The sequence below is a fragment of the Cannabis sativa genome, chromosome 1 (assembly GCF_029168945.1).
Source record: "Cannabis sativa cultivar Pink pepper isolate KNU-18-1 chromosome 1, ASM2916894v1, whole genome shotgun sequence".
In the NCBI taxonomy this organism is placed as follows: domain Eukaryota; kingdom Viridiplantae; phylum Streptophyta; class Magnoliopsida; order Rosales; family Cannabaceae; genus Cannabis; species Cannabis sativa.
In genome coordinates this window covers 38,911,326-38,938,830 of record NC_083601.1, presented here as the reverse complement: position 1 = coordinate 38,938,830, position 27,505 = coordinate 38,911,326, and the positions used below count along the sequence as shown (strand labels likewise).

General features: G+C 29.4%; 2 protein-coding genes across 2 annotated transcripts; one reads left to right on the top strand and one right to left on the bottom strand.

Annotated features, from left to right (window-relative positions):
* Positions 1-600: 600 nt before the first annotated feature.
* LOC133028948 (uncharacterized) lies at positions 601-4,808 on the bottom strand. Its single transcript, XM_061108344.1, has 8 exons — positions 4,483-4,808; positions 4,345-4,379; positions 2,945-3,135; positions 2,745-2,858; positions 2,497-2,638; positions 2,353-2,400; positions 2,069-2,269; positions 601-1,508 (listed from the first exon to the last, which is right to left on the bottom strand). The coding sequence occupies exons 3-8, from the start codon at positions 3,008-3,010 to the stop codon at positions 1,402-1,404; spliced, it is 678 nt and encodes a 225-aa protein (XP_060964327.1). The 5' UTR covers positions 3,011-3,135; positions 4,345-4,379; positions 4,483-4,808; the 3' UTR covers positions 601-1,401.
* A 7,520-nt stretch (positions 4,809-12,328) lies between these two features.
* LOC115706862 (PAP-specific phosphatase HAL2-like) lies at positions 12,329-15,701 on the top strand. The gene is made up of 3 exons (XM_030634621.2): positions 12,329-13,083; positions 14,177-14,864; positions 15,056-15,701. Exons 1-3 carry the CDS (start codon positions 12,681-12,683, stop codon positions 15,357-15,359), a joined length of 1,395 nt encoding a protein of 464 aa, XP_030490481.2. The 5' UTR covers positions 12,329-12,680; the 3' UTR covers positions 15,360-15,701.
* The last annotated feature ends 11,804 nt before the right edge of the window (positions 15,702-27,505 follow it).

Genomic DNA, 27,505 nt, shown 5'->3' with positions numbered 1-27,505 from the left:
ATTTTTTGAAAGACAATATTTTTGTTAATGGGGCTACAGCCCCACATTGATACGTCATTTATTATTTATTATTATTATTATTATTAACTTCCATGGAAAACATTAGATGTAGATAATATACGGATAGATTTGATTTGTAACAGGGTATATGGAATAAATAATCAACAAGTTTGTGGGTGTAAAGGGGATTGGTATACGAAATTGGGAAATTCTAATTGGTGATGTAATTGTTGGGATTTAATGTATTGATTCTTATTTCTCAAAAAAAAATTATTAAATTTTTTGGTATGAAACGAACAAAAAAGAAATTAATTGGTAATAAAATTATTAAAATAACTTAGCTAGCATAAGAAGTTAGAATGAAATAGACAAAAATAAGAATGACTCTTAAAATATCTTTTCAATCATTTTAGTTATAATTTACTTTAAAAAAAAAAAAAAACACTGGAGTTGCTTTATTAACATTCATAACTTCTAATGAAAATTCTAATTTTTCTTAATTGTTCAGATTTTTACCAATATATTGTACGATTATTTCATGTAAATATCCATGTATATGTAGAAACACAAAACTAAATTGGAGGCGAAAAGTTTAACTAATAATGAGAATAAACAAGGAATTATATATATAATAAACTCCATTAATATATACCGCAAAGACCACTGTACATGGGAGCGTCGATCTCATACATGATTTAAGAAAAGAAAAAGAAAAAAGAGAGTACGTAATTTGCACAGAAACAACTCCTGAACCCCATATATATATATAATCAGAATCTCGTCATCGACGGCCAGGAGAGAAAACTGAAGCTACAGAGTGAGCTAATCCGACAGGCGACAACTATCCCCATCTTTACTTGCCCTCTCTTTGGGATCGGACGACTAGGAATTCTCGACGACAAGTTTCTACCGCTGATCGTTATGGTTCTGCTCCTTGTGTAACTTTCCATGGTCTCTTCTTCTTCTAGTAAGTAATTAATGATCTCAACCTCAACACTTAAAAATATATATATATACTTGATTTTGTGATGAGAGCGCATTTGACAAAGGTTTCTTATATAGGCTTCAGTTTGTACTTAGCAGTCTCTTCACCGTTTTAACCTTGCTGTTATTTATTATAGTTAAATTTCATTTTGTCCATGTTGGTTGATTAGGTATAAGAGGAGTATTATGGTCATTTTGGCTATAGTATAAAGTCATAATTATAATATATATAGGAAAGTATGGGGTCTACATTTACATCTACAATGTCCATACATAATTAAAGGGATGGTCCGATTAAAGATTATTAATAATTATAATGATGAATTATCCATCTATTTTTTATTGCTATGTTGCTTATGCTCACTACAAAAAACTTCACTTTTAGTCATAATAAAACATGTTGCTTTCTGATTGAATTTAGGGCAGTTGATTTTGTGGCTGGGAAAAGAAGTCTTTGGCATGATGAGCAACTTCTACTTCAACTTCTGCTTCCAACATAATGTCTGATCCTTTTATATTATTCTCTGAATTCACATTCACCAACTTAATTAACATGCATGTATAAGAATCAACAAATTTACAGCATTACAAAATTTAATTAAGATAAATACAAGATGAAATGAATTTATGTGTGTACTTTATACTAAATTTAACTATTTATTTATGCTTTTAAATTTTGTTGGTTGAATAACTCTAAAAAGAGCTAAAAGTAGAAGCAGAAAAGGTAGACAAACTATAACTAAATGAGAAATTTCTTCAATAAAAACAAAAGCAAGCATATGAAAACAATGTCATTGTTTCAAAACAAAAACCAAAATGTATTTCTAACTAAATGAGGCTAGAGCAGGTATTGGAGGAAATAAATACTATAGAAATTTCAAAGTATCCTTCTCCATACAAAAGTTGAAATTTACACTTAACAAAACAAGTGGTGCAAAAACGTTAAAGAATTTCTGTTAAATAATAAAGGCTTAAAGACTTTAAATTCCTTAAAAAGGCAAAAGGACTCTGCTAAAATTGAAACCACAAGAACAAAGATGATAACAATAAAATTTAAGCTTATTAGTCAGCAAAAGAAATTTACCCTTTCGATTTGGAAGCAATCCACCAGACTCAGCCGAAACAGGCAAAATTACAAAAACACCGACCTCATAATCAAACTTCACTTTCTCTAAATTCCCTTTTAGAGAAATGTTCTGAACAACTTCAGATTTGGCCAATTTTGCAAAGGAAGTTGCTTGAGAATGCAAATCGACTGAAGATGAGGTTTTGAAACTATTATCCTGATAAAATGAAATATGAGAATCTGAATACTCTATGCAGTATTAAGAAGCCACAAAACCATAAGGGACAAAATTTTCAAGATCTTCACTTTTGGCTTCTGCTCTTCCACACTCTTCCCAACCAAATTCTCACCTATAAATATGAAGTAGATAAACATTGGTTATTCTTAAGAATATAGTGAAAAACAAACAATGATTCATATTTTTCTTTGAAGACTTAAAAATTTACCAGCATTAACATGATTATTGGGATTAAGTGCACTGTCCATCAAATTCCTAGTCAAAGGACTAGGATTCATGAAAGATATGCTTCGAATTTCATGGCGAATCGCCTCAAGTTGAGACATTGTTTCTTGAAGCTCTTCGTGAACCTAAACAAAATCAAAATATAAGAAAAATTCAAACTCAAACACATCTCTAATTTCATAACAAAAATTACCACTATCCAATCATGAAATTTCTTCATGCCATTGGTACCTGGCGAGCTTGGGACTGGTGCATGACATTTTCAAATTGCCCAAGAACCAATTGTACATATCCAATTGAACGACCCGCAAATCTCCCAAGAGTTCTGGCTATAATTGGAAGATCCTTTGGCCGTAAAACAAAAAATAAACACAAACCCAATTCAGCTTTGGTCTTTTAAAGTTAGGAAAAACGATAGAAAGAAAGGTTACCTTACCAACAAGTGCAGCGGTGGCTCCAATCAATAGGAAGAGCTCTCCATAAGAAATGCCCAACATTTGTGCTTCTTGAAACGATTAAAGGATTGGAGGAGTACAGGGCTTTAAGACCACAGCGGAGTACGGGATGGAGATCCGGCAATGGACGCTGTCGCTGACCACCTAGGCCTTCGTTTGCAGGCAGCCTTTGTCCAATAAATTAAGACCCTAAAATCTGTTAGAACTTCTTAACCAATTGTTGTGCTTGAAAACATTTTCAAAAATATTTTGATTGTGGTATTCATTATAGTTAGTTACAATTTCATACTTATAAATTTTTTTAAAATTTCGAATAGCTTACGATATCAAAAATCGATCTTAAGTTATGTTTTCGATACTATAAATTATTTGAAATTTTTTTGAGAAATTTACTGGAAGGTCTCACCTAAAGTGTCTTACGGTTATGCAAGAATTTTATGGCCTATTAGTTTATCTATGAGCTTTGTGCTTCTTAATTCTTTCTTCTTTCTTCCGAGTCTAAGCATCAACTTCAGCATTCAGTCTTTTGAAATGATATTTATGATTTTATAGCTCTCTTAAACACTTACTTTATGACTATGCAGCAAAGAAAGATGATTTGGCAATTCAGTTTTCAGCATTCACTTAACTGAAATGAGTTGTCATTTCTCTAATTTGATTATTTGAATGATAGAAAAGAAATTTTATTTTGTTTAATTAAAATATTTTAATATAATTAATATTATTGTATTTTATTGACAAATGCTATTGTATTATAATTATATTAAACAAAACAAGCATCAGTTAATAGTGATTGTTAAGCATCATTTTATATTAGAGTAAAGAACATGAACATACTATCTTACGAACCGTTTTTATCATGCAGTGAATACACAATCATGAATTAAAAGGATCGAAATAGCCTAAATCTACACTATTTACATAGCGAACAACACACTACTAATTTACTTTTTTTTCTTTTCAGATAAACATTTCACATTGTAAACAAATCAAATCAATCAATATGAAATATTATCTAAAGTGACTATCCCAAATAGAAAAATAACATTATTTGACCTAAAACTTATGGAATTGTTTCCACACAATGCATAAAGAAAGAAAAAGAAAGTCAAAACTATAAGAAAGTAAAAAAGAGAGCAAAGGAAAACGTGTATGAATGATTACTAGGTAGTGATAGTAATAGTAATAATCCTAGTAGTAGTAAGAAGGTCAAAATTAAGAAGGCAAAAAAAAAAGAAAAAACCATTATTAAAACAAGTTATACTCTAGACGAAAAGAAATGAGAAAAATATAAAATGCTATAGCTACATATTGAAAACAATGAAAAAAAAAACACCACATTAATTGGATAAATAGAATTTTATTTATGTAAATACCTGAAACAGAAATGATTTATTGGATTGCTGTGTACCTTAAAAAAAATATATAGTAAAATAAAATTAATTAATAATAATGAGATGATTTATTGGACTGCTGTACTACGAATGTGAAATAAAGATCAAAACTTTTGTAACCTGTTGTTGATGAACTCCGAGATCGAAATGGTGTCTTCATCTTAACCATTTCTAATCTTAATCTCTGTATTTTTGATAAAGCTTTTTTTTTTTTTTTTGTCTTAGTGAGATTTATTTTCTGGGTTGGTTTCTGTTCGGGTTTAGTGTGTTTTGACCAAGACTTATTTTTCTGGGGTTAGTGTTTCGGGTAAAGCAAGTAGAGAAGAGCCAGAAAAATCTTAGAACCCTACCCTAAATTTTGAAACCCTAGAAGACATCATCACCATTGTTTCAGCTGTAGCAAGAAGAAGAGAAGTTTGAAAAAAAAAATTGAATTTTTGAGTAGAGATAGTGGCTGCCGTTAATAAGCTTTAGGGTTAGAAAATATATTTTTATATTAGGGAAATTTATATGGTATACTAACTTTTGCTAATTTTTTATAAAAATACTGTTCGGCAGTATTTTTTACTTTTTTATTGTATTTTTTTATAAGTTTCATACTGTAGTATACTGTGTTAAGTTTTCACTGGTATTTTGTAGTTGTTCTATTGTTATTTTGAGTTGTTCTGCTTTGTGTTTTACTAGTGTTTCATAAAAACACAGTATTTTTGAAAAATTTTCCGTGCGACAGTATTTATGTAAAAATTAAGCCAAATTACATTATTTTTTTTTTTTTTTGTAAATTTCCATTTATATTATGGTTATAGCATTTAGAGTTTCATTAGTTGGGCTGCTATTGTGTTTGGGCCGAATTACCCATGTGAGAAAAAAAAAGTCTTTACTCTTATTGGGCCGGACCATTGTTGTGGATTTGGGTGGGCTGCTGCAATAGCACTCCATGACCCACTACACTACGCTATATCAATTTTTTTTTCACATATATAAATATGCTAAAAAGAACTAACACTTTCTAATTATTGTCTCAAAAAAAAAACTAACACTTTCAAAGAATTTCATATTACTATTATTATAATTAAGTATTATATTTCATATAATTTTATTATATTATTTATAAATGATATTATATATAGATTATATATGTATAACATATTGGAAATTATTTTTACCAATATTTAAATCTACTCACAAGTATGTTGATTAACACCCTAAATATGAACTTCTAAAACGATTATAAATTAAACACATATAAAGTATGAGAAACCTTACATTGGGTACAGCGAAATAATATGTCTCCTTCCGTACAGATCTCTAACACTTGTATCCTTTCTGTCGCAGAGTATTATTAAGATATGAACCTTGATCTTTTTCTCTCCTTTGTTTAGTGTTGAATCTCCTTCTTGTTGAATGTCTTTCTTCAGGATCTTCCTCACTATGATTGAGGTATCACTTGCTGTGTGTGGGCACTACTCTATCACTAAGAGGTTCGAAATTTAGAATGAAGAAGAAAGAAAGAGAAGAAGGTGGTGGCTAGGTATAGAGAGAGAAGGCTCAAGTTTTTCTCTGTAGGAAACAAGATGTGAAAGTGTATATTTCCTGAAGCCTTCACTATCTATTTATAGCATACCACATAGGGTTAGGCTTGAATTATTTGGCATTAAAATAATGAAAATATCAGATGATATTTCCTATAAAAGTGGCCGGCCATGGCTTTATGGATTTGGGCCTCACTTTTGTAAATTTTGCAGTTTTATCAATTCTACATCTTACTTTCTCAAAAATGCCAATTTTTAAATTCAACCATTTAAATGTCAATTCTAACTATTTAATAACTATAAATAATTATTAAATAATATTATCATTTATCATATTTATTAATTGAACCATACAAAGTATCTTAATTAACAAATATGCCCTAAAAACTCTTTTTTTACAATTTTGCCCTTACTTAGTGAAAAATTCACAAATAGACATAGTCTAATTTGAGAATTATAATTGATTAATCAAAATCAATTAAATGAGTCTTACAAGTAATATTGTCTCAACTAGTGGGGGGACCATGGGTCTATATAACCGAGCTTCCAATAAACAGATCAAGAATTTTTAACCTAAATTCACTGACTTATTAATTTTTCGTTGAATCCACGCATAGAACTTAGAATTGCACTCTCAGTATATAGAACGCTCTATATGTTCCACCATATAGACACGTCATTAGTTATCCATTGTTGATGGGGCTCATTTTTTTTTGGGGGGGGGGGGGGTCGGCTAGGGTTAGAAGGAGGCGGAGGATAGAAGAAGAAGAAGAAAGAAAAGAGAAAGAAAAGAAAAAAAAATATATAAAAATAATTTTTTTAATTTTTAAAGAAAAAAAAATATTTATTTTTTTATTTTTATTTTTAAAATAATTAATTTTTTATTTTAATTTTACATATTTATTACGTGGACTAATTAAATTGTGTCACGTGTACACTGTGTACACGTAGACATTCCAACCTGGCACTTAACACCCAAAAATAGATGGAAAGGGCTAAGTACTAACAGAACTTCGGTTTAGGAGGTTTTACCACCAAAATTTTAAAATTGGGGGTTAGTTGCAAAAACATGACCACTTAAGGAAGTTATGCCGCAAATTACTCTAACAAACTACTAAAGTATGTAAACCAATCTATATTAATTGTCATCGTTTTGTAATATATAAGAAAGTTACTTGTTATTATAGGTAATTTTTGCAATTATCATCAATATTAAGTGTGGAAAATATATTATACATCTTAATTTAAAATACTTAATGATATAAGAGTTATAGTGTGTGCATGAATTACAACTCTTTATTGAGTTCATAACATCCATTAGAGATTATGAGTTTGAATTTCAAATAGTGATGATATCAAAAACCCTAAAAAGAGATCTTTGGTGCTTAATTAGGATAGACTAAGTTTTTTCATCAAAAAAACACATTGCTAAAAAATCCTCCCTAAGACTTAATAGTTCTCAAACTTATTTCTATGAGAGTTCCCTTAGTGCTTAGAGATAGAAGATTCAAGTTTTTGGATAAATGTGTAATACCTTGTTTAAGTCATGGTGATCTATACTAATATACACTCAAGGTTTTGAGTGAGTATATATATATAATATCTTATTTCATATTATATTATATATCTTGTATATGATATGTGTAATTTATCTCTTCTATTTTTTTTATATTGTACATATATGTGTTGTAATATTTATGTAATCAGTTTCTTATATATTTTAGTCTTTGTATTATTTTTACAATTGAATTGTAATTTATTTTAATTTATTTTCTATTAATATATTAAATCTCTAAAAAAATTAATGTAACAACTTTTGTAAAATATTACTAACGAATTATTATTGTATTGTATTATATTGAATTGGATTATAAATTATATTTTTATATAATACATTATTAAATTTTAATTTATACTAAAATATTATATATTTAGGTGTCCATAAAAGTCAATATTACATATAATTTTACATAAAAATATTACATGAAATACAATTTAATATAATGCTATACAATCCAATACGATGTAATATGGTATACCAAACCAACCTCAGTGTTAAATACTATTATACCAAATAACACCGCTCGAGATCTATATCAACTCCACATATAGCTTATACAAATTATTTTTAGTAACATAACTTTAAAAATTATGCTCTTTCAAACACAAGTAATTAAGACAAACGATACCTGTGATCAGTACAAATAGTTATGTTCGGGTGAATTATAAACCAAACATTTTTTTCTTTTTGGGTGGAACAACCAAATTTATTTAATTTATAGAATATTAGGTCATGCTAGTAAAAGCTGATGTAATAAATCATCTTTCATCTGGATTGGCTATATTGCTTAATGAGTTTAATAATTCCATAGCTTTTTCTTGTAAAGTGTAGAGCCTAATGAGTCCAAATACAATAGTTATCTATAATATGTATTACATAAGATTGTTGATGGGATCTTTGATAGTGAGAAGCATATAGAATCTAATCCCTTTATTAGAGTCTTCAATTGAAAGCGTTTACTATATGCCAAATTGATATGCCATCCACATTTTGGTTTAAGGGTATTGTTGGCAATTGGCATATTGTTATATGTTTATAACTGAAAAAATGATTTGAAGGCTATATGTGTATATTGTCTCAAATTGAAAACATTCACTGTCTCATTATCTCATAGACTCATAGTATAGTATATTGTGATCATGGACAGTTACATTTGTTTCAAATGGTTTGATCAATAACATATTTTAGAAGGATTTAAAACCTGATCATGTTTGTCAAAAGTTTGGCCTTTATAATCAACTAAGTACTCATCATTGGAATGAATGAGTTTAAGATAATTAATAAGGACTGCTTGATTTGTGTGGGAATACATATGATATGATTGGTAATGAAGTAGTGTAGAGATAGCACGCTTTGCGTCTTCTCAAGCTCAGTTTTCACATTTCCTATAGGATATAGTTATATATATTATAATATATGATATGAAATGCAATTGATTTAATCAAGCTACTAATCTCAGCAATATGTCATTCTTGTATAATATAATACAGTGTGAGTGAAAATATATATTAATCATTTTTTATTTTTTACTTGATCTGATTTTATGTCTTTAACTGATCGCGTTTTATCACTTCTGATCACGTGTTAAAAAATAAATCTTTATTTAATTAAATAATTTATCTAAAAAAAATAAAGTGACACCTTACCCGCCCGTCAATTCAACCCGGCTCGGATCGGTCGGCGGCACGCGTGTGGGGTGGTCGAGTGTGTGAGTCCTCACCCATGCGCACAAAACTGGGTATCTCTTAGGGCCCAAACCCATATCTCAAACTTGCACTAGATATACACTTTAAATGTAGTGTTGGGACTCCTACTCACACACTTCCCTTTTCTATTTTTACATAATTTCATACAAAGTTCCAACAACTCTAAGGCAAAGGAATTAAGACAAATGCCTACTACTTTTTTTACTTGATTTCGTATATATTAGATATAAATGAGTTCATGCTGACTCAAAAAATCACAGCCCTCTGTTCTCCGTATGATAATCTTTAAAAAGATTACTATGTGATTTGTCATAATGTCAAATTAATGTACTTCTTTCTCCTCATGATTTATATTTATGTTTCATATATTCCTTGAAGGATTAATCAAATTTCGTAACACTACTTATTTGTCAGTACTTCCATACTAATCAAAATTTAGGGTACACTAAATTTATAATTTAAATTTATTGTTTCATTGCTATTATTGGGATGGACTGTTTGTATAATATATTTTGCCTATGAAGAGAGAATAACGAAAAAGGAAATAAAGAAAGAAAGAAAGAAAGAAGAAGACAGAGAAGAAGAGTTTGTGTGCTGAATTAGAGAAATTTTAAAATTAAGAAGCTTAGCATCTATATTATTAATATTTAGGATCAATAATAATATAAACAGTGATAAGAAATAGTAGCGAAATTTTTAGATCGAAAGTGTCATCTATCTCAGTCATATTTCTTAATACTACAAGCATTCATTATCATTACGTACGTATTAATGAGTTCATGATGACTCAACCAAATCATACATACCCATATACATAATGCCAATGAAATGATAATCTAAAAATATTATGGCTGCCTTGGAAAATCTTTGTTTAATAATTGAAATTGAGTGTAATTAATTTGGATTAGTTGTGAGGTTTGTAATGTTTGTTCAACAATGTAATAATCTCAGTTACACAACAATATGCATTAATAACATAACAAAATAAGGGATTAAAAGAAATATAATGTCCGTCTAAATTATTTAGCCAAAAAGTTATAAATGAAAATAAAAAATTTGCGTATAACTTAAGAATTTATATGGTCGTATGCATCTTCTATATTTCTCCATTCATTATTGTGGACATTGTCCCACATAGAATAAATCGTAGAGAATTGAACCATATATAAGAACATGGACTACTCCACTGTCAATTGGTTTTGAGATGGAACCCCATAAAATTTATTACAAGACAACTCTCATAGAGCAAAATCATCAAAAATAAACTAAACTATTTATAATAACAAAAAAGACAATTTTAACTAAAAGTCTAATAAGCTACCAATTATGAAGCTCTCAAATTTGAGAATCTCCCAAATTTGGCACCCCAAAATTCTTAGAATACTTGTTAAACTAACAAAGTGGCGTAACAACACTTTTATTAAAATCATAAATAAAACAAAAGAACAAATAAAACTACTCGCAGAATAATAACAAAATATATAACACAAAAACTAATAAAATTAATCTCCAAAACCTCACCACCAAAGACCCAAAACTTCCTACATCCAATCTTGCATCTTTGAACTTGTAAAACCTAACTGTGTCAATTTCTTCTTAATTGATTTTAAACACTTATTCTTATCTCAGATTGCAAGAAACTAAGAGAAAAACACACAAATTTACAAGCTTCATTCGATCTTGAAAACTCATTACAGGCGACTATTGCTTGGGTTCACTTGAACCAGGGTAATAACCTTCACAATAAATTAATCAGAATACAATATCTAGTTTTGATTACAATTTCTCAAAAGTAATCTAACATCAATTCATACAAGGATTACCCTACTGATTTGATCACGATCAAATCACAAAACAATTTAAGATTACTTAGACTTCGGAAGACAAGATCCCCTTGCTTCCTTGTAGCTGAAATTCTTTCAGCAACATGATTTGAACTCCCTTCAGACAAATAACAGATCATTGATTCTCCTTTAGTCCTTGAAGATCCAATCACAAAACAACAAAGAAAGACAAAGAAAAGATTTGCCCTAGCAGAGCAGAATTATCCAATCAAAGAAGAAGAGTTAGTTAGAAAACCGCTATCCCTGATTAAATACAAACAACTCAATAACAATGAACTTAACAACTCGGCACAGAAACAAGCCACCTCTACCACCATGAACCCCCATCAAACCACCAATAAATCTAAACCTTCCCAAACAGGAAGCAACGATCTCTAACAAACAACGTTGAGCCAGAAATTCGGTAGGATCCAACCACACAAAGGCCACTATGAACCAAAATAGAAAGGAAATTAAACTGGTAAGCAAGCTCCAAGATCCGCAAAAGCAATAAGAAGAGGAGATAAACGACCATTAAAAAACATTTCTAGAGCATGGTTGACATGAGGTGAGGTGAGTCGGGTATGCGCCACGGGCCCGCACGCTCAGGACCTCGAAATTGTGATGAAAAATATAAAATATTAAATAATAAAAAAAATATAACAATGTTTAGTGTAGTAGTAGAGAGTGATTTTAAACAAAGAGGTCAAAAGATTAATTCCTCACCTACTTCTAAACTAAAATATTAAATAATAATTAACATATTTATATATGAATTTTAAAATTTAATTTTATTTTAGATTTCATATACTTTAAAATTGGCCCTAATCCAAAAATAAGTCGGTCAGCCTGGCTAGAGAATGAGCAGAAAAAAATTGTAAATGGCGGCAAAGATTAGAAAATTCTCCAGCAAAAAAAATAAAATAAAAATCCTAAAGAGGCGTTATGTGATGGAAGAAAAAACTAAGAAGTAACAAGATGATGAGGTTATAATCTAATGCATCCAAATTATGTGTCTAATTTTGTTAATTGATTTTATTAAGAAATAAATTGATGCCAATTATAAGATAACTAATAAGTTGAATGGAAATCATTTGTTAAAAAGTCCTTATTTTATTTTGAACTTAGTATATGAAAAAAAAAAAAAAAGAAGGTAGGAAGGTTGAGTATGAGTTCAGATAGTGACACTGACAGTAGAGAAGTGGGCTGTACTGTAATTGTATTGGAATTAATAAATTTGAAAACATCGCATCATTCGCATGTATTCCATCCCAATCCCGTATTAATTAATTAAATAAATATATGTTAAGTAAAAATAATAATAATAATAATAAATATATATTATATAAAATCTCTCAGCAGAATTGCATTTCAATCTTTCTTTTCTTTTGCCTTTTTTCCTCTTCTCTCTCAAGAAATCATTTTTTTTTTATTTGTTTTAAGAATAAAAGAAAGACCCCAAAAATGATTAGCCATTGACGTTTAAGCTCGTCCTGTGTCATTATCTGTAATAATCTCCCGTTGTCTTCCTTTAACGTCACAAGCCCACAATAATCCAAATTATCGGGCGAAGAGGATCACACACAAGAAAGATCTCTCTCTATCTCTCACTCTCACACCCTTTTCATTATTTGAGTATTGCACATACATATATGTGTATTTTTATTTTTTATTTTTGTTCGCTTTCATTGATGATATGCCTTTGAATTGTTCAAGTATGGCTATAAAAGTCCCACATAGGCTGGGGTTGGGTCCATGGAGAAGGAATCACAGAAACGAGTTGGTGCCCAACCACAGCCATTTGACAAGCTTATTCCTTTCTTCTTTTCCTTGCAAGAAAACCCTCATTGGGTGTTCGTCTAAGTTCAATCAAACTTCTTGTTTTTCGGTAATGGAGCAGGAGGAGAAGAGCCGGGTCAGCCCTGAATCCTTATTGGATGCAGAAGAGCAGTCTCCTCGTGACGAAAAGGAATTGGAATTGGCTGTTAGAGCTGTTCAAATGGCTTGTTCTCTTTGCCAGAGAGTTCAGGATAGTATAATCTCAAAGACAAGCAATGAAATCCAATCCAAAGATGACAATTCTCCTGTCACTGTTGCAGGTCACTTACTCCACTCCCTTTTCCTCATTCATTTTGATTTGGGTTTTCTTGTTTTACATCCATTTTTTTTTTATAATTATGTAAACTGGGTATTTATTTTTCAATGGCGATTATAGCTGGGCAATATTATTCCTAGTGTTTTGGGTGTAGCCGCGTAGGGTTTTAGGTTTCTTTCCCTCCCTAAGTGCAATTTTCTATTATTAAATGCAGCATCATCTTCTTTTCTTATTTTCTTATGTTTTAGGATTTAACACTCTTTGATTATTTTCTTATTTTAACCATCTCTGTTTTACAATGGAGAACTTGTTAACCTCGAGGGAGAAAATAAAGATAAAAATAAAACAGAGAAAAAGTAAAGGAGTACCCTTTTGATTTGGGAACTTGGAATTTGGTCACACTTTTGACGAAATGAATTTTATATTGAAGTAACTTTGATGGAATTTTTTTCTATGATGAGTCATTACTAATACTATAATGACTGTGTTAGGGAAGGTGTAAAAGTCATATCATTTTAAAAAGTTAGAATAAGGAGAGGGTAAAAATTAAAATAAATATGTTATTTAATTATGTGGGCAAAGGAGTAATTTGAAATTTGATTTAATTTGGATCGTCTCTCTTAATGATAGTTATAATAATTAGGCTAATACAATAAAAGAGTTGCTTCCAAGTTCTAAGTCATTTTCAAGCAATTTTTAGATAAATATCATTTAAATTAATGGCATAGGATACAACTTTGCCCTGTTTTTTGCTGAAAATCCGTAATCTTCTTCCTGTTGTGCAATCTTACATGATGTTCCTAGTGCCACATTATCATTGTGATTATTAGCATTTACTTGTATAAACTGCAGTGCAAACTTATTGAGTAAAACTAGTTATATCTTGTTAAAAGAAGCCTTAGATGCTATCATGGATAACATGTCAAAGCAGTGGTAACCAATGATCAAACTTTCTCCGAGTTTCAGAAGTCTCTGTAATCCTTTCTAAATTCACTCTCAAAAGATTGGGCACCATTAGTTTAAGTTGTCAATATATATTTAGTTAAAGCTGTCTGCAAATACAATTGCTTAGTATGTTAATTTCACCATGTTAACAGATTGGAGTGTCCAAGCAACAGTGAGCTGGGTACTCTCTGAGGCCTTTGGAAGCAGAAATGTGTCCATTGTTGCTGAAGAAGATGTTCAAAGTCTCTCCAAGGCTAGTGCTGCTGGGCTATTAGAAGCTGTAGTGACAACTGTGAACAAGTCTCTAGCTGATTGTCCTCGTTTTGGACTTAAAGGTCCTAACATGCCCCTTGGGTCTTCTGAGGTTCTTGAAGCAATTAGTCGATGCAACTCAAATGGAGGACCTAGGGGAAGATTTTGGGCTCTTGATCCTGTTGATGGAACATTGGGATTCGTTCGAGGGGATCAATATGCTATAGCTTTAGCGCTCATTGAAGATGGGGAAGTTGTACTTGGCGTTCTTGGGTGTCCTAACTACCCCATGAGAAAAGAATGGCTTGCGTATCATCACCGCTATCATAGAATTGTGTCAAAGTTGACGCCAACAACTTCAGAATCATGGGATAAAGGTTGTGTTCTTTATGCTAGGAAAGGAAGTGGCAAGGCCTGGATGCAACCTCTCGTCCATGTTAATAAAAAGTTAGTTTGGCCAAACTCTGCGAGGCCAGTACGAGTTTCCCCCATTGACAATCCATCAATGGCAACCTTCTGTGAACCAGTTGAAAAAGCAAATTCAAGCCATTCATTCACAGCTGGACTAGCTCACAGTGTGGGGCTAAGGTGGATAAGCTTTCCTTTACTATTATTTTGCTATGTCTTTGGAATCCAGCCAATGAATGTCATATTTTTAAGAAGAAAAAGAACTACCTAAGTAGTGGTTAACATAACATGTGTTTCACTTGTAAAATCAACACATTAAAACGTACTGAAACTCAGACTATGCTAAAAATTTGATTGTCATCTGACTGCAGGAAGCAGCCTTTACGAGTATACAGCATGGTGAAATACGCAGCCATAGCTCGGGGAGATGCTGAGATTTTCATGAAATTTGCTAGAGCTGGCTACAAGGAAAAGATATGGGATCATGCAGCTGGTGTTCTTATAATACAAGAAGCCGGTGGAACGGTAACAGATGCTGGAGGTCAGCTGCTGGATTTTTCAAAAGGCACGTACCTTGAAGGTCTTGATCGAGGTATAATTGCTAGTGCAGGAGCCACTCTACATGACAAGATCATCAAGGCTGTGGATGCTAGCTGGGATTCCTCTAGTCTGTAAAATGTTCTTATGGTAAACATCAATGATAACACAAAGCCATGAAAGCGTTAAACAAGGCAAGGGAATTATAAATCAGCCATTTATCATTTTTTTCCCGTTCTGGATTAATTGGGAATTATCAATATATATCACCCTTCCAGGGATGCATGTAAAAACAAACAAAGAATAATGTTTGCTTTGAAGAAAGGGGGCTTTATGCTTGCAGTTTTGGCAAACTGTTACCTCCTCACCCCACCTGGAAACCAATTAGCTTTGAGTTGAAAAAGCTGATGAACTTTGTATAATTACATAATATAAGAGTCTTGATATGTTTTAGGACTCGTTTTCTGTACAAAAAATAAATGTCTTTATGTAATTGGCTCTTGTGTTTTTTGGAATCCTAGTTCACAAATTCACACACCATCACATTCACAGCAATAGGAGACTCTTAACACTATAATCTGTATCAAAGATGCTGGTATTTGGATCTCTAAATTTGAGTCCAAATATTCTAAACCCATCATCCATGGCAATGAATAACACAGCCTATAAAAGATGTGCATTGATTATCTTACAAAGCAGGAGTGCAGAGTAGGACCCCAAAATAAAAGAGTACAGAAATGGTACGCGTAGCAAATTAAATAAGGAAGGCCATATCACTATTTACATTTGCAGCACATCACAAATCATTCTTGAAATTAAAGATTTTATTTTGAGAGAGGTTCAATATTCATTAATGCATTGTGCACATGGTCATGGATATATGGGGCAGGGGAAGGACTTCTTTGCCTAACTATTTGAGTGTAGTTGAGAAAGGTTACACACAAATAAGTCCCATCACAGCTCATTAAATAGCTAGTGGTTGTCTCGACTGAGGAATTATATTTAGCCTCTAAGATCTTTTGAGATGTATTTATTTATTTATATTTTGAAATTTATCTATAATGTAATTGACAGTGTGTCAAATTGTCCACTGGGGTGGTCGGTCCTCCATTTTCAATTCTCTCCCTCATTGTCAATTTGCTTGGAGGTGTTAAAGAAAGAGCTTATTACTAAATTTAAAATCATTTTCAAGTTCAAAGTTTGTAGTGGAGCAAAGTAGACATTTTTCCCCCCTTTCAAAAAATAAATTCAAGAAAATATTTATATATACGCATATAATTAAATATGTAAAAGTAGGAGAATTTTACAGATAAACATAGAGCACTGTATAGTTGCACTTGCATGAGATATGGACCACATCCACCAAACAATATTGTGACAGAAGGAGAGGAAAATGTTTTAATGTAACATTTATGGTGGAAAAAATATTTCCAAAGTTCTGGTTTGCAGCTTACCGAATTCTATTGAAAATTTATTAAAGTGTCTTTAATTATAATTACAAATACTGTACATATGTATTACATGTAGGGTACTGGACCATGTTATTATTATTCCTCTCTATCATGCTATCCTACGACAAAGTGCCTCCAGAAATTGCAATATTGGGCCTTGAAATTACGTCACCTGCAAGAAGAGCATTATGTGCATTTGTGTGGTATATACTATAAAATCATGAGCAGCATAGTGAATCTGTTTGACTATATATGAAATAATTGAAGCTTTACATTACATGGTAGGAGACTATTGTGAAAGAACAATACACACACCATTCTCTTATTAAGCCTTATCTATTCTTGTATATTATTGCATAGATAATCATTATTCAAAATCATGTTTTTTATTGATTTTGATATCATATATGGACACAAGTCACAAACCATTTATGGATCTTTTTATTACTATTCTAATTTTTTTAAGCACTACTTTTGGTCTACACGAAAAAAGGAAGTTTCATTTGGGAAGTACATATTAGTGCTATAGTGTCCGATTATAGTTATATATAGATGTCCACAATTGAGACAAAAAGCAAAATATGTACGTAAAATTTACATTTTCTTTTTGTTATAATCACATATTCACAATTTTAAGATGTGAAATTAAGAAATATAGATTTTAATCAAGAAAAATCAAGCTTATATCTAATCTCTATAAAAAAAAATTTACTTTTAGTCACAACAAAAGTTGTGATTAATTAGAAATCATCATTTTCTATGTTGTGATTAAAAGATTTGTAGTTAAATGTATTAATTTCAAAAATCACAATTTGTTATGACTAAATGTGTTTTTAGTCACAATACTCATTGTGAATAAAACTAAGTTAGTGACAATTATATCTATATATTATGTTTTAGTCACAAATAATTTTTTTTAATCACAAAAAAATTATGTTGTAACTAAAAAGTTATTATTAAAAGTAGTTGTTTTTTGTAGTGAGTATGTGTCATAAATCAATTCAATCCAATAAGAACCGACCGAATTAATTATAATCAATCGCCAAACATTAGATAATTAATTGTGATCGGGTCGGATTGGATGTTATTTTTAAATATCTAATTGAATTGGATCAAACGGTGGATGGGGTGTCTAAAAATCTAATATGTCCAACATCCAATCAAACTAATTAGTATTTTCATTTATTTTTCATGAGTAATTAGATTTTATATTGTTATACGTAAAAATATATATGTATATATAAAAATTCATATTAAAATTTTACTCTTTTTTTCTTAGATCGGATGAATCCAGTCTAATCCAATACATATATGATCTAAAATATTGGATTGATCCGATCCGATCCAAAAAATACTAGGTCTAAAATATTAGATAAACTTAAATTAAACCAATAAAAATATGAAATACATTCAATGGATAGAACCGATCCAATCTAACATTAAATAGATATTGCACCGATTGGATGACTGAAATTAATTGCATCAGATCGGATGGTAAAATTATTAACATCCAATATATAATAGTATTGGATCTAAATATGCCTAAAAATATTGAATATGGCCCAATAAACACCCCAAGGTAAAATGTTGCCATTATTGGGCACAATATAATGATTTAGGACTACGGTGAATTAAACACATAAAAAGACAATTAACATCAAAATAAATAAATTTTATACAAACAACACATGCATATCCCTAATCCCCCTAATGGTAATTTTTTTTATACAAACAACAATAAATTTTATCAAACGTATTTTTAGTACTATAAATTATTTAAAATTTTCAAAAATCTACAAGGATGATGTTGTAAGCATAACGAACATCGCCATAAAAAATTTGGAAAAAAAATCAGCATGTGTTTTCGCACACAAAGATTGACTAAAAAGTTGTAATAGGAGGTTGACGGTAACACTCCCCATTATACTATATATAACTTAAGACCTAATATTTACTTAAAGGGAATGAGAATCAATGGTATGGTATCCAAACAAATTATTTACTAAATTTTAAAAAAGGAGAAAGTAGTGGGCTCCAAACAAATTAGAAAGAAAATAAAAGAAAGATTCCCCCTATTTATATCGGGAATTCCTTTCTCTTTCTTAATTTATTTTATTTTAATTTTAGTTTTATTAATTAAAAATAAAAAAGACAAATATGCTCTTTAAAAAATCGATATACAAAAAGTAATTGCATATTCTAACAATAGTAATTTTGTCAAATTAAATCATTCCGATTAACTTTTTTAGTTATCTAAACGAAATAATATGATTTTGGTTTTCAATCCGTACAATTTAGTAAATAACATAATAAAATATTGTTTTCGATTATTTTTTATTTTAAAAGGAATATTTATTTTCCTTATTGATTATTCTGATTCCAGTTACAGTTTAACAAACGCGCAGTAAAGAATATTATTAAGTTTGAGTGTATCACGTCGCAATGGAACAACACATTTTTGTTTTTTGTTTCTTTTTGAACTCCATTTTTATTCTTTTACTATACATTTCTTCATATATTTTCTTTTAATAAAAATATCACCAATACCACATGAAAAGTCTTGAAATACCGTCCAAATTAAAGCTAGCCCTTCAAAATCTCTCCATGCAACTACGGAATCATCCACCACTATCATTACTACATGTACTTTATTAGATTAGATAAGAAGCACTTTACCATTAATTAACATATATGATCACATTATTTTAAGGTCAACAAAAGACAAAAAAGTGTACTAAGTAATGGCAATATTTCTTATCAAGTAGTTGATACTTTCGATTATTTATACAATTAACACGATCATAAGAGGATAAGATAATTAACCAACTCCAACTAGTTTGATTGCCGATCGATCGATATGAATCATGACTGATTCTTTAAATGAAGTGAACCGCATATAATATCTAATATACAACATGGAATTATTAATTATATTTATATGTTTCATTATATGTATATATATATGGACCCCCAAATTAATTAACTTATATACACTTGGCGTTTGGAAATTTTAGTTCTCGTGCGTTTTGGTTTTTGTAACCGTACGTACATTAGCAGATGCTGCACATTGTATAGTCAAACGAAACCGCGTGAGTGAATTGAACTTTTAATGAGTTGCAGATAGGGAGTTAGCCACATTAATGACATGTTATATATATAAACATTAAACAATGTATTTTGTATTATAAAAATGTAAATATAATGAGTAGGAGAGTTCATTAATTATTAGTAGAGTATTGTTATTGTATATTAGTAGTGTTCAACATGTTCTATAGGTGGCAACATATGATTGGTTAGCGATATTTTTTAAAAGTTATCACTATAAGAAATGCAAACTACAATGGTAAACTGCCCATCTCGCAAACTGCGCATGTAAAAAAGTTAAAATTTTACCAGCACACATTTCCAGTGACAAAAGTTTAACTTTTACCAGCAGATTATCATGCTAGGAAAAGTCATTTTTGCCAGCGTTTTACTTTTTGCGCCGGCAAAAGTTCTAATACCAACGTTGATTTTGCCAACACATCAATAGTAGATTCCGTTTTGCCAGCGCAATATCAAACTTTTGCCAACACAAAAATATACTGGTAAAAATGACATTTCTTAAGTGTATTTTTTTAAGTTATATGTGATCTGCAACCTAATTACACTAATAATAACCGTATGACCAAAAAAAAAGTATTAGACACTAATAGCACTTTTTTAGCAATTCCCTTAATTATATTGAAAACTACCCGTTTTATACACATATATATATATCTATTCTATATAAAGTGTGCCTATATAACCGAATTCTTGTTTTATGAGAAATTCATGGGAGACTTTTTATTTATATTAAAAATAAAATAATTTATTATTAAAAATAAAATAATTTATGAGAAATTCATGGGTCACTTTTTATTTATATTAAAAATAAAATAATTTATGAGAAATTCATGGGTCACTTTTTATTTATATTAAAAATAAAATAATTTATTATTAAAAATAAAATAGTTTATGAGAAATTCATGAGTCACTTTTTATTTATATATAATAAAATAAATAAAATAAATCCCATTAAATCTAAAAAAAAATACGATTGGATTTTCGCTGTTGTACATTTATGATTTTTCTCTTCTTCTTCTCTTCTTCTCTTCTAGAATTACCATTTTCCTATAAAAACACTCATTAAAAGAAAAAGTTATATTTTAGCACATACAGTATAACTAAGAAGTCATAAAATTTATAATTTCGTCTTCTGTTAAATAAAAATAATAGCAACTTGAAGCATTATTATAATTATGCTGCTTTGTATATGCTGCGACAAAAAGGAATGTGAATCTTATTAATTTCTCCATGTTCCAGCTATTAATGCAAACCAAAAAAGAAAAACATTTACTAAAACCCACCAAAACTTATCATAATTAAACTTGAGGCATTAGATGCAAAAAAAAAAAAAAAACCAAATCAGAGAGTACATTACAGCACTGTTTTTGATCACGTGCTCATAAATTAGAAGCACAATTAAATATATTAGCGAAATAGTGACTAACATCTAAATTTCAGAGTTGATGAAAAATCTGCAACTGAATGAGGTAAAGATTACTACAATATTTACTTTATAAAACTTTTGTTTCAATATCTTACTATTATTAACACCATTTAATTTGGATGTAGAAAAAATATTTTTGGATTGAGGCGGCAATAAAAATAATTGATATTGTCCAGAGTTTTTATTACATGTTATGTGACGCATGTCATAAAAAAATAGATTTATACAATCGCAATGAAAAAATTATATGTGACAAGCCATCATGCAGCCAGGAAAGATTTCTTACACCACGGTATATTACAAAAAACACATGATGTTATTGAAATTAAGTTAAAATAATAATAAAAAAAAGATACTAACAATCTTATTATGCATTTTACAGTGCTATAGCATATGTTGAACTTGATGACAATACAAAGAGCCTATCTGCTGTCATGTTCGTAGATATTGTGGAAAAAATATTTTCATGTACTGCTGCCCAACTAATGAAATATACCGCAAAGGTGTAATTTTAAAAAAATAAAATAGTTTTACATGCCTTTCATAAGTTGATTTTTTTAATTAAATAAGCTATGCATACCATGTCTAATCATTTTAAATGAAAATACATCACGATTTGTAGGAACACCGCCGCTTTGTCGACAGTACCATATTTAATTTATCAATGAAAAAATGGACAATCCAGATATATGCAGACCCGGCTAGAATGAAAAGTGCAAAATACAAAAATTACACTATTGTTTCTATCGAAGCAAATGAAGATTGAAATCCACCAATGACTATCATTAGTTTTCTTATCTACAGTTTTTAGACAAATGTTATCTTCAATTATCAACAATTTAGAGATTGATTTTTAATTTTCTTTCTATCTTACACCCATTTAAGTAATGTTTCTTTTAGTATTGGAACATCACCTTTTAATTTATTTTTGGATTAACTTAAGAACATATTTAAATCATCAAGCTTTCTTAAACACAATATATTACATTCGGTATTCACTTTTAATTGACAACATTATAAACTATAATATTTAAATACACATAATAATAATCTCACCTAATAACTAATAATATTTTTTCTTTAATTTTTAATTGTATCATTTTCAAATAACATAGAAAAATATTAGCATAAAATTTAGTATACGTGTCTCGCACGTAATTTTTGCTAGTATATATATATATATATATATACATCGTACTTTTTCAAAGTGTTTTGTATATGTAAATACTATTTTAGATTTTATTTTTTACAAAAATTATTAGTTAGATTTTCTGTTTTATTAAATGATAAATTGGATCTTATATTTTTAAAGGGTACAAAATAGTATTTTAAACTGATTTTTTGTTAAAATAAAAGTTAATAATAACCTGATCTAGAATTATTATGATAAAATAATTAGATACATTTTCTGTATCTGTAAATGTTAGAAATTGTTTTCAAGTTAGTTATATTATATATAAAAAAAAATATCAAAAATTGAGCTTATGGTACTATTTTGTATATTTTAGAAAATACAAAGTCCAAATTTTTTATTTTACAAAACAAATAGTCCAATTAATAACTTTTGCAAAACACGCATTCTGAAATAGTATTAACCCTTCAAAATTAAATAACTCTTTTTTTGAGAGTAAATGATTTCAAAAATAGTTTTTGAAAAGTTATTTTTGAGAGAAAATAGAAATCCTAACTTTCCTAAAAGGATTATTAAAGATTATATAAATTATAACTATATATAATGCAAATACGAAAGGCTATTATTCATTTAGCATATGTGATTATGGGCTGCATTAAACCAAGCCATTAAACCGGGCATCGATCCCAGTCACAATCAGTACCCCTAACGTCAAATATGACATACTATACGTGTAATCCCTAAACAAAATTATTTCACTAATAAAAATCTAATAAAGGGAGGGGATCCATCAAACAGAGCGAAAATCACCTAACAACTTGGACCAAAGTTATTAGCTAATTAACAAATTTAGCCAAGACTCAAGAGTTATATACATGAATATGTATAATCATAATAATTAATTAGTCGGCATCACTGTTAACATCACAATTCTCTTATAAATATTTATATATATGTATATATAAGTCTGTGTACGTAACGTTAAATGAAGCTAGCGTACGTGAACCTCACAAATGTATAGGTCAACAGGACTGACCAAAACACGAATGGCCACTGATTTTTTAAGTCATTGTAATAATAAGAAAGTTTTGTAATATAAATAATAATAATTACAAATTAAAAAAAAAAAAACATCAAGATGTAAACATAAAAAGACCATGTATTTCATTTTTAATAGATATATTCAACTGAAATACAAGCTATTCTAGAAGAAAATAGACTAGCTAGAATTAATATACAGTCATGACTTTAATCCATGAATATATATAATAAATAAAATATATATTGAAAAACCAGTGCAACTATACTTTTCTTATTTTCTTATTTTTTATTTTTATAACTAAAAGGGGATTAGGTGCACATTCTATCCCTGGTCTTTTGGCTTATTAGTAGTGCCGAAGACAAAGGTGAATTAGGGTTTATACACAGATTTTAAGATGGTTACCAACTAAGGCTTCTCCCGCGTTGAGAACCATGACCTACGTACACTGTCACCTATTTCTCTAAAATGAGTGCCACTTTCAAGGTCATCTCCAACCATATCCTATATTTAGTGTTGCACTAACACAAAAATTAGTATCATATATATTATTTTTAAAACCATCGATCATAATACTAAATATTACACTAAATCTTTTTTTTTATTATTATTATATTGATATTAGTAAAATAAAATATTAATTTTATCATTATTATATATAAAATTATTATATATATTATTTATATTATAGAATGTAAAAATGATGTAATGTACAGTGTAACAAAATAGAAAAACATGTGGTGGACATTACAGCTGAGTTGGAGAGAAATTACACACTAAATATACTACATGCAGTTCGATCGGAGCTGCCCTAATTAAGGTCAGAATTAAAATATTATATCATGGGGATTCAAACTCTAAAAAGCAACTAAATAAGGGATTCTATGAATGCAAAGCAATCTCAACCACTATACTACACACTCGGTGATTAATATACTTTCTTATCTTGGTCACACTCAAGGTTGCGGTCATACCCAAATCCGAAAAGGCCATGGCTAGAAGAAACTTCGATTGGAATTAATACCGCCAATTTTCATATATCTATACAAGGAAAGTGTTAATAATATTTGAACAAAGAACCAATATTCTACTAAACTTAATATTTTTAAAATTTCTTTTACGTATAATTTTTAAATTTCATTAGGCATATGATTAATTTAATTAACATTATTTAGAACAAGGATAAATATGGTAGTTAATTTAATTACCATTATTTATATTAATCGTTCCCTTGAATTTCAAATCATTAAAAAATTAACAATATTTGGAAAATTACCAAAACCAAAATTTAGGTAGAAAGTAAAATTTTTGATAAGAAACATAGCTTTTTACTTTATTATTAATATCAACCACATTTATCAATGAAATAGACTAATATAAATTTTTCAAGCCACAAACCACAAATCACAACTCAAAAAGATATGGCAAACTATTGTTGTAGTATTTTCACACAAATATATGTATCGTTAATAAGTAATAGGTTTACAAAATGTGTGGTCGATCCCACAAGAATTGTAGTTAAATACTTTAAAATTAAACTTTTGCTTTTATTTAGTTATTTAAATTTAAAAAAAAAAGTTAAAACTAGAATTTAAAACAATAAAAACAAACAAGTAAATTATTGATATGTAAATTAACGATGATTGAAAATTAGGATTATTGATTTAAATTGTATCCATCTATTATGGTTTAACATGATCCAATTCTTATTATCAATTTCTATGTAATAGCAAGTTTACTCAAGGAATTTATAGTTTTCTCGGATATATAAATCTCAATGGCATGCAAATTTTCTACTCTCGTGATAAATTAAACCTGTAAAAGTCATTAAACGCAGAAAGCATACAAGCTATCCAAACTATATATAGGTACTCTCGTCTAATATTGAAATTTGTTCATATTTCACTATAGCATAATTGACACTCACTTCTCAGATTTCGTATCAAAATCATAAGCAATTAATTGATGGTCATGCAATAAAAAAAATAAGTACCAATGAAACAGAATACATAAAAAATGGAAGAAAATTAAATCATGTTAAAACCGTAAATTGATGTCAAACAATATCCATCAATACCCTAATAAACTGTTTAGCTACTCTTGTTCATCGTAGCAACTTCGCACATATCAATTAAGAAGAAAAGAAGAAAATAGAGAAGAAGAGAATATTGAAAACTCCGTTGGAAAAGCCTTCTCGAATATTGATTCTGCTCTCTAATTTTTGTACTCTTTGATTTCTTGTTGAAAAATATCGAAGTCCCACTCTTTTTATAGTCGAAAAAAGAAATAAAAAAATATCAATTCTTTGAATTTCAAAGGGGCGAGCCGCGACACTCAAATCTTATGCCACAGCTCGCGCCTTCATTGATTCCCAGACACGAGCCTAGGCATAGGATTTCTATGCCTAGGCAGAACTCCCTTTTATTTGGGCAGTGAGCATTCTACGAATTTCTGTCTAGGCATAGAGATATATACAATGCCTAGGAACGCCCATGCCTTGGTCCAATATGACCTTCTCAACCAATTTTTGAATTTTTCATTCCCTGCCTGGGTTTTAATGTTGAGGCGCTCCTCCAAATTTTGTATTTTCTTCGCCTCAAAAGCTTCATTAATCGCACCATAACTTCTGAATTTTTTCTCAAATTAATCTCCAGGTGCTCTTGCCCCGAGAATTGATTTGTTTGACCATTTTTTCCATTTTTTTATTTTTCTTTTATTTTAAACCTACAAAATAAAAGATACCAAAAAACATAAAATTGCATCAAATAAGAGTAAAACTTATTTAAAAATACACTAAAATTAACTTAAAAATAGTACTGATAAAAATCTAAGAACGACAAAAAAGACCAATAAATAAATTGACCATTAACTCATTAGGGTTCCTATCCCAAAGATAGCTCACCACACAACAAGTCAACTTTCAAGGGTCAAACATAACCCCTCACAATTGAGGAGAACGAGTGAGAGTCGAACCATTGAACCATGTAAAGGAGTAGACTAGTAAAAGCTTTCTTGCATGCCATTACACCACTCAACACGTGGTACCATTAATGTACAAATTGGAAATTCTATAGTACACCAATTTAGGATGCTCTGGTAAACTCCTATCTAATTCGTCATTCGTAAGAATCTTTTAATCTAATTTATATATATATAGAATTCTATTTTAGATGCAATTATTTAATTAGAGGTATCTGTAAATTTTTAAAATATTTTGAATAGTTTATAATACTTAAAATATTCTTTTTTAAATATAATTTTCAATCGTACGTATAAATTTTTTGTTATATGCGTAATTGTTTTTTTAATTATAATTTTATAAATAATTTTAAATAACAATATATACGGTTATAAAAAATAAAATAAACAAATTAAAAAGTATAAATGGGCATACTATAATTTTTCCAAAACAAATTAATCAATAAAAGAAATATATGATTTAGTCAAATTTTTCCTATCACACTTATAAATTAATGCTACAAAAATAGTATCAAACAAAATCTATTAGAGGAAAAAAGATTTATTTTGTAATAAGGAAGCTTATTATAATTAATTACATAAAATATTATAGGCAAGGCAAGGCAAGGCATGATGATAATGCGAAAAGGAGTAAAAAGCAACTTAATAATGGCACTCAACCTACCTACCCAGTGACGAAGCCAGAAATTTAGTTGAGTGAGGGCTTGAATAAATATTAAGTCAAAACTAATAAAAATAATGATAAATGTATCTTTCAAATTTTCATCTTCAACAAAATAAAATAATACTGTTGACAAAAATAAAATAAAATATTGTCAATGGTATTATTTTATTTTTTAATAAAGTATTATTTTTTTTATTATTTGTATTAGACTACTTTTAAAATGGGCTTGATTAGAATAAGAGTAGGCTCATGAATCATGATTAAGATATTGAGTGAGCTTGCGAATTGACTTTTAATAAATTGAAAGAAAGTGAATTAATATATGTATATATCTACATATAAAAAATTTAATGTATATATTTGAGTGAGGGCTTTAGCCCACACATGGGCTAAAGTCCCTCCGTCCCTGTACCTACCCCTCCATTCATGGAGGCCCCCTCAACTGTCCACTAATACCCTCAATTAATGCTCTTTTCATTTCAAACCCA

Coding starts and splice junctions, on each gene's coding strand:
- LOC133028948 (XM_061108344.1), bottom strand. CDS start 3,010: ATGTTGGGCATTTCTTATGGAGAGCTCTTCCTATTGATTGGAGCCACC. Junction 2,639..2,744: donor ACCAGTCCCAAGCTCGCCAG/GTACCAATGGCA, acceptor GATTTTGTTTAG/GTTCACGAAGAGCTTCAAGA. Junction 2,270..2,352: donor AGAGCAGAAGCCAAAAGTGA/AGATCTTGAAAA, acceptor TTTCATTTTATC/AGGATAATAGTTTCAAAACC.
- LOC115706862 (XM_030634621.2), top strand. CDS start 12,681: ATGCCTTTGAATTGTTCAAGTATGGCTATAAAAGTCCCACATAGGCTG. Junction 13,084..14,176: donor TTCTCCTGTCACTGTTGCAG/GTCACTTACTCC, acceptor CCATGTTAACAG/ATTGGAGTGTCCAAGCAACA. Junction 14,865..15,055: donor GCTCACAGTGTGGGGCTAAG/GTGGATAAGCTT, acceptor ATCTGACTGCAG/GAAGCAGCCTTTACGAGTAT.